The 8,783-nt window shown below is 41.0% G+C and overlaps 1 protein-coding gene across 1 annotated transcript; it reads left to right on the plus strand.

Moving 5' to 3' along the window:
- The first annotated feature begins 647 nt into the window (after positions 1-647).
- Positions 648-2,485, plus strand: cldn5a (claudin 5a). Its single transcript, XM_010778317.1, has one exon. It carries the CDS (start codon positions 967-969, stop codon positions 1,618-1,620), a length of 654 nt encoding a protein of 217 aa, XP_010776619.1. The 5' UTR covers positions 648-966; the 3' UTR covers positions 1,621-2,485.
- The last annotated feature ends 6,298 nt before the right edge of the window (positions 2,486-8,783 follow it).

The raw sequence follows: 8,783 nt of genomic DNA on the forward strand, positions 1-8,783 counted from the left end.
TCTCTCTTTAGTTTACAGACAGTAGCCTATAGCTATAAAAAAAACATGAGGAACTTTTGAAATGGCGATGTACACCATAACTTAAGTTCGTTATAAGGTTCCAAAATCAAAAATAAGGGTAAATATCAAAAATATATAGATTAATTGATAATAAAATAAAACTTGAATAATAAGGCGTTTACATGGATTAAAGTCATTACATTTCGCAAACTATTCTATGGTGGGTTGTGGTGCATGTATGTCCTCCACCTTATACCCATAACAAATGCTTGTGTACATGTATGTTTCTGCGAAAAAAAACAACAAAAAAACTGCTTTGAATCAAAATTGATACATTTAGAATAGATATGAGATTTTCTTTTCTTGTTTCTTTTCTGGCATTCTAAGACAGCCAATTAACACCATCATGCATGTCGCAATGTATACCGCAGACAAGTGCATTAGCCTCCGTGTCTGAAAAATCAATAACAAGTTCCATGATTCACCCACCCACTGCTTCAGCTTCACCATACTCTTACAACACCCCTTGTGCGACCTCACCCCCTCTACTGCCCCTGTATTCATTGTAAATAACTGTTCAAACGCACAATGCGCTCTGGACCTCTTTATTCAGCCTCACAACTTCCCTGCGTTTTCATTGGTCCCTTCGGGATGCGGCGACAGCTGATTGGAGCAAAGTTTCTCTTCAAGTCCATGCACCCCCACCCCGCAGATATCCGAGGTCCGGTGCTACTGTGTGATTCCAGTTGTTTTCACATCCCCTCACTAACAAAGAGCCTAGAAGCTGCTGTCTCTTACATCTCCAAGTAAATGTGGTGAGTGATGCGCAACTAACGATTGAGGCTCTTGTAAATCCAGACGAGAACGAAGATATTAAGAGCAAAAAGACACTGTGCTCTGTAGAAGATATAGCAGGTGAGAATTTGAAAAGTTTCAGATATAATTGACTAAACGTAAAGAGCAAAAATGGTGTCGGCTGGACTGGAGATCCTGGGACTAGCGCTGTGCGTACTTGGCTCGTTTCTGGTGATGGTTTCGTGCGGGCTGCCCATGTGGAAGGTGACGGCTTTCATCGAAGCCAACATCGTGGTGGCTCAGACAATCTGGGATGGCTTGTGGATGACCTGCGTGGTGCAGAGTACGGGCCAGATGCAGTGCAAGATGCACGACTCCCTCCTCGCCCTTACCCACGACCTGCAGGCGGCCAGAGCGCTCACGGTCATCTCCTCGGTGATGGGCGTGCTGGGGCTCATGGTTGTGATTGCGGGGGCGCAGTGCACCAACTGTATCCAGGGGGAGTACGTGAAAGCCCGGGTTGTGAACGCCGGAGGGGTCACCTTCATCGTCAGTGGTCTGTTTGTGCTCGTGCCTCTTTGCTGGATGGCCAACAGCATCATATCAGACTTTTACAACCCACAGGTGCCATCATCAAAGAAGAGGGAGATCGGCGCGGCGCTCTACATCGGCTGGGCTGCCTCAGCGATGCTGCTGATCGGGGGGTCGCTGCTGTGCTGCTCCTGCCCCTCCAGCAGTAACTCCGGATACTCGGTAAAGTACGCACCGACCACGAAGAGAGCCACGCCGAACGGGGGGGATTATGATAAGAGGAATTACGTGTAGTGGTTGGCTCATATCTGGCGGTGCGTGAAAGTGACCTGCAGCTTGTGAAAAACTTTTTTTGACGGACCTTTTCATCTGCAGTTTTTATTTTTTGAAATCTGAACTCTGAAAATCAAAGGAAGCACACCTGCTGTTTTTACACTGGCCTTTCAATACGCTCGGACCACAAATTCATAAATCCTATTTTGTATCTACAGAAGATCAAAAAAGACTATCAACTGCAAGAGGTAGCTCACGACAAAAAGGAGTATATTTGTTAGGTACCTGCTTTTGTAAGTCTTCGAAATTATTAGTGTTTTCAGTTGTTTATCGTTGTAACTGCAAAGTTTTTTCTTTTTTAGAGGAGCTTTTGCCATCGAATATTTACTCTGTTGTTTTGCCTTTATTTGCATTGTCAGCACAAACGTGTACAGTAACTGAGAATGATTGCACTCCCACAGTCAGAGACCCATTTCGTTTAGTTGAATTACGCCGACATGTTGAGGACTCAAAACAATGTCTAATAGCAATAAAGTTCGAAGAAGAAAGGTGTACACATAGTAAAGCCCTAATAAATCTCAGAGAGGTTTTGTATTGTTCAGAAGTTTATGACGGTTCCTAAGTCTACAGTCTAATTTTGGACTATATATTCCAGACAGCCTGGGATCTGTAGAGTTAAACACGACATGTTACAGTCCGTTATTTGGCTGCACTGAAAACCTGCGACGTTTTTGCATCTTTGCCACTGCAGGAATTCTTTTGTTTTCAGCAATTCTAGGAATAAACTTTTTTTTCTGTTGGTTTGTTGACGTCTGATGTAATGATCATTGTATATGAAGATGCAATATTGTGTCATTTTATTAAGATTAAACTGAATATATTGAAAGTGTTTTCTTAAACAAAACATCTGACAAGTGGGTTGTGATGGCGTGCAGAGTAGAGCAGGAGAGCTCCACGACTGTGCGTAATGCATGCCGTTCCCACCGTGAATATCCATACACCCCCACGGCGGGAGAAAGTATTTTGGTTAGCCATAGAAATCCAGATGACAATGCCCATTCAGCCAGAGTGGGGCTCTGCTGTTCAACTCACAATACTGCACAACCCCCACCCCTCCTCGTGCGCAGTCAATGAAGAGCGTTCAAAATTAGAGCCATGGAGAAGTTGCTGGATTCGTCTTCCCGCAAGTCACTCCATTCATTCATTGGCACAGCCCCAACTCCCTCCATCTGGGTGCTGGGATAGCTTCAACACAAAAGATCTCACACCATCAATTTTAAGCAATCAGTTTATCCACAGCTGCTTCTGGACACAATATGTATTAATATATGGGGATGATTTCCACTATTTACATAAAGGCAAAATACTTAGGGCTGAATAACAGAACAACACAAGCCTGTGAGTAACAGTCCTCTGATTTAAGAATGTGACTGGATTACAAAAGCTTATCCATACTTATTTTGCTGGTCACTTAAGATTCTTAGCAGGTCATAAGCCCTGTAAAAAGTTGAAAATATGAGCCATGCACAAAGTCTGAACACTGTCAGGGGAGAGGGTGACTTGTGATACTTTAAACTTGAAATACAAATTTTAATACAATTAATCATTTGTATTCCACTCTTAGTGACATCCTTATGCACATTTAACATAATAGTTGAAAAAAGAAAAATTCCAGACCTTTCAACCATAAAATACGGTCAGTCTGCTCAGTTGTCGTGGTGATATATCTGCTGACACATAAACCCAGTATATCTTCTTTTTTTATAGAGTCTTTCCTTAGCATTGTTAGGCCTTGTTATGGTTGTGAAACTAAAATGAGAAAACTCCATCTTCAAGTTGATGAACAAAAAATGATTGGCAAATATTTGAATAATCGTTTAAATCATTTTGATTTATAAATATTAAAAACGCTGGTTTTCCCACTTTGCAAATTTGAGTAATTGCCTATTTATTAGTCTCCATTGTTATAAGAAAAACATGTTTTCTTTATGAACAGGGCTTTAGTGATGAGAGATTATTCAACTTGTTAGATTGTTTTTATAAATACTGTGTGTGATGTGCTACAGTAGGTGTTCCTATTTTTGGGTCTGTATGGGGTTTTCAACACAAAGACACTCCAGTCTGGTCTGCTTCACTCAGATGTTTTTGTGGGATTGTTAGTTCCACTCCCCTAGTCACCACATAGAGGGTGATGAGGCGCAGGGTGTGTGTGTGTGTGTGTGTGTGTGTGTGTGTGTGTGTGTGTGTGTGTGTGTGGAGAGAGAGATAGAGTTGGGGGTGCACCTTTAAAAAGGCCCTCATTCCAATGAGCAGAGGGGCAAATAGGGCCAGCGACGTCACTCAATGGGAGCTCGCTATGGTAACCAACCAGAACCTGCAGTTGCCTGGTTACGGGAGCCTATAATGGTATGGATGAGCCTAATAAAAGGCCGGCCAGCAGACATTCCTGAAAGCATGGACACACACACACACACACACACACACACACACACACACACACACACACACACACACACACACACACACACACACACACACACACACACACACACACACACACACACACACACACACAATATGCACAGCAGTCTAGAAGATGAAGGGGGGATTTGCTTAAAGCCTCTAATGGTCACTGCAAAAAGAGTTGTGACAGCAGAAACACATTGTTTCATTGTATTTGAGCAAATGTTAAAGGCGCTATAAAGGAAGAAAACAAACACTAGCTCTGACGAACGAGAATTAAAATGTGAATATAAAGAATTGAGGAATAAATATATATCTCAGACATGTCTCAAAGGAATAGATGACTATGACTGCATGATTACACAACAGAGAAACATTTTGACCTCTAAACTTGACCTCCCTGAGACCAGCGACATGGCTAAGGTCATGTCAGAAAGTGGTCAGGCTGCTTGCTGGTCTCAGATTTGTGCTGCAGCCAGTGCACGTTGTGCTCTTTTTTAGGAGGTTGGGTTGTGCTGACGATTATTTTTCTCATGACAAAAACTTTGAACTCTGAATCTGGCCTCAGGTCAATCGAGTCGGAAGTCACTTCCCTCGACCTACCAGGCATGATCTCATGGAAGCAGAATCCGTCACATTTGATGGGCAGTCACAACCCCTTAACTCTGAGCCCAAAAATCTGATGTGAAGTATCCTCTTAGAAAGAAAGGATCTGGTGAATAAAACCAGTGAAATAAATTGCGTAAAGAAATGTCACGTTAAAAATCTGTGTTTCTCTGATGCTGTTTGGCTGCCGCTAACCTTTGCTTAGCATGCTTCTCTGATAACTTAATATCCAGATGTCCAATGGGTAAAACCCCTCATCCAGTTAAAATTGATAGTTAAAATCGTCCAAAACCAAAATATTTTGTGTCTGTATGTATTTCAGCTTCTCGCAGACAACGTTGACACATCTGCAAATCGGATTTGCTGCAATTACCGGGAACAAAATACAACAGATAATTAAATTAATAAAAAATTAAAATGATAAGATGAGGAAAAATAACTGCAAAAATCAAATATATGAAATGGGTCTAGGGGTTTTTAGATATTATATTGCAGTAAACTTATACATTATACCTTTAAAGCAACCCATAATGTAGTGAGTCTTAAGGGAAACATGATTAAAGTGATAAAAGACTGAGTCAGAGATCAGAGCCAGCAGGTGCACACAGTCAGGCTGGACAGAGCTTACTCACTGATAGTCAGAGCCAGGAGTCAGCAGGTGGTCCAACATGCCCGACAAATGGCTTTGTGTTGAGTTAAAGACCCGAAGAGCCGTTTGTTTTATAAACAATGTTAGAGGCAAGAGGTGGAGAACAAAACAACGTTTTTTGTCCTGCATGTCCGCAAGGTTTACGGCTCGATGACTCACACGTTTTTGTTGCAGCTCAGTAGCAGGACCAGGCTTCCTGTGCAACGGACAGCAGGACAGGAAACAGGAAGGAACATGGAGGGTGTGGGAGAGAAGGAGGGGTAGAGTGTGTGTGTGTGTAGAGTTTGGTGGTTGAAGCACACTCTCACACACACAGTTTGTACATAACTTCCAATAACTAACTTTCAATTTGGTGATTTAAATTTTTAATATAAAATTAAGAGATACTTTAATTGTTTAGTTATTTTACACAAACTGAAAACAAGTGTTTTTTCTAAGCTCATGGCCAGTTGATGTATTAAGAGTTTCATGGTTTTAAATAGGGCCGCAACAACATGTTAGAAACATGTCACCTTATTACTCATGTGTGTTTAACCATTTCACGTGAAACAAAGTTTCAGACATTTGGATTTGGTAAGGAAATGAGGAATAAAATCATCTTTACTTTCATGCTGGGAATCAGGAAAGGTATTATAAATGATAAACAATGTGTCCTTACACAAAATAGCAACTAGACATGATCATTTTACTCAACAAAAATAAAGCATTGATGAACTTCGACATAGCGCTTTTCTTGGAAGCAGCAGGATGTTCTATGTGAAAAAGAACAAAGATAGTGAATCATGCACTAAAATTGAACAGGTGGATCAACAATTCAAGAAAGGGTTCAAAATCATTTTTTGTGTCGCTCTGTAACTGCTGCATGTGTAAATAAGCAACACGTTTGTCATATCAACTTCAAGGGTGATAATAAGTCAATGTTTTGCTCACAACTAATTTGGGCTGTCCCTAAATGGCCTCATGTTATTTCAGGATAAAGAAGGGGGATTTCGCTTTTATTCCAAGGCCACAAATTAAACACTTTAGTCGGATCAAACCTGAACGGCTTAGCATAACAATAATATTTATAAAAAGGTGCTGCCAAATATTAAATCAACTTTCCCAAAACGTACACATTTATGTGCAATTTCAGACAAGCCAATAACAGTTTTACAGCAACATGTTATCCCAAAAGAGTGATTGATAGAGTGCATAGTGAAGGTTTAATCTCAAAATATGAGAGAGGAGAAGTCAGAAACAGGGAGTCTCAACTCCTTACATGCCTCACAGAGTGAGATCATGTTTCCATAAAGTATATCATCACATTCAGCCTATAGGGCAAGATGTGTCCCTGTTTAATCTTTAACCTTTACAAGAAGGGTTGGAAAGATAATCCCAGTAAAACAAAAATGGAAAAATAAAATAATTATGGACGTGTCACATTTCAGCTCCATGTTGCTATAGCTACAGCACATCGCTAAAGGCTAACGCCCACACTCCAACACACACACCCACCCACACACACACACACACACACACACACACACACACACACACACACACACACACACACACACACACACACAAAGAGGTGAATGACAGCCCTAGCTGAGATGAAGAGGAGGCCAGGCAGTGTGAGGAATGTCTGGGTGGGATCAGGAGACATTTCTGATTTGGCATGGTTAGGGAAATGTATGTCGGTCAGAATTAAAAAAACATTGAGGGCTGCAGACAACCCCAGCAGGGTTTAACGACCATGTTTGCACTCACAGGGGCACAGGTGGTGTTGCTTTCAGCTTCACGTCTTCTGGAGTCCCATATTAACATAGGATACTGCAATCAGTGGCTAAGTAAACAAACAGACACACAAACAGGATTACGAGGTGTACTAAGTGTATTGTTTCCGCACTAATTGCATCTTGCAGGAAAACTCTTGCTTGTTATTCTCGGGACTGTTAGAAAACACTTGATATGTGGAAAAAAGGCAAATATAAAAAAAACCTCTTCTTTTAAGTTAGTTTTTTCCCTTGGTCTCTGTGTACAGAACCTTCGAGTATTTAAGGGATGAAGGTGTAGTGCATGCCATCCAATAAAGGGAGTCTCCCCCCCCCACCGCTAAGTGAAGACACAGACTGCAGGAAAAAGCTGTTGTGTTTTCAGCCTGGCCTACTTCAATTGTCCTTGATGGCATGCCAACTTTGGCTTATATTGAATGGGGTTGGAAAAGCACGCACTTTTTTTTTACTGTCCTTTGACCTTTTCTGTCTTTGGTGATCCTGAGGTGCAGAGCAGTGAAAAAAAAAAAGTGTATACATTACTTAAATATTATGCAATAAATGGCAACCACAGCTAGCTTCAGTGGATTTGCATTATGCCGATTCAGCAACATCAGTAAGTATGAAATGCATACAAACTTTTTTCCAGGCACAACTAATCCCTTTTGCCTGAAAGAACTTTAAAACAATGGAAGAGAGGAGAGCGATTTGGGGAATAACACCTCAACTGTTAGAGGGCTCGCGGGGTCAAAAGGTCACGGGGTTAGGGATCATTAGGGGCATCTGTGGGCTGACAGGCTGACATAAAGCTGCAGCAGGTCTGACGTATATTGTTTGTGATGCAGTGGATTTAATCGAAATGTTTGTTTGTTTGTTTCTGGTGTAATGATTATCGGTAATGAGCATGTGTGTGTGTGTAACTGCAAGAGACATTTCACGGAAAAAGGGAAATGGAGCAAAATGGATTCATTCTTCACTGGAAATATTACAAAATGCACAAAATGCTCTGTCAGCAGTTCTACTCGACTTGTTAACTGATTGTGGAGTCGTCAGAATGCTGTTGAGTTCAACATGAGGACTTTGTTTCTTTGTCACCAGTAGAATTAAAGATAAACTTCCTACGGGCTGTAATAAACAAATATCTATGTAGATTCCAGAGTAAATGGTAAAAAAAAAAAGCCTTTGATACATCCAGCTAAATCTGTAGAGGCTGATATTATTGAATGAGCAGAAACATACCTAATCAGAAACAAATTATTAATCATCACATCTGTATTTCTTTTAAAACATGTCTGAAGACAATATGTTTGTTTATGTCGTGAAATTAGGTTAAAAAAAGTAGTAGCTGTTGTTTAGCAAGATGTATGTAACTCAAAACATCCAGTATAAGTCGAGGCGCCTTTCTCCACCAAACTGTAGCGGCTAACCAACATTTTGAACTGGGTCAATTACAGAAGGATCTCCTTATCAACAATGTTATTGAGTAAAAGTTGCATGTATGTTGTACATGCAATGCTTATGAAGTTGTTTTGTTGTGTTAAAGGGCTCATTTGCTTGTAGCTGCTGAAACATGACTAAGTGTGGCCTCCGACAGCCAGTTGTGAGACTGTAAAGAAAAATATTGTTCTGATCTTGTTGATAATGCATGTTTTACGGAGGGGTCTTCTGGAGCAGCAGCATCTCCCCTGCTGACAGGAGACTCAACAGACCGG

Source organism: Notothenia coriiceps, unplaced genomic scaffold (assembly GCF_000735185.1).
Source record: "Notothenia coriiceps isolate Sejong01 unplaced genomic scaffold, NC01 NC01_scaffold00019000, whole genome shotgun sequence".
Lineage (NCBI taxonomy): Eukaryota > Metazoa > Chordata > Actinopteri > Perciformes > Nototheniidae > Notothenia > Notothenia coriiceps.

Bases quoted from the DNA above. Each gene is read 5' to 3' on its own strand.
- cldn5a (XM_010778317.1), top strand. From the start codon at position 967: ATGGTGTCGGCTGGACTGGAGATCCTGGGACTAGCGCTGTGCGTACTT.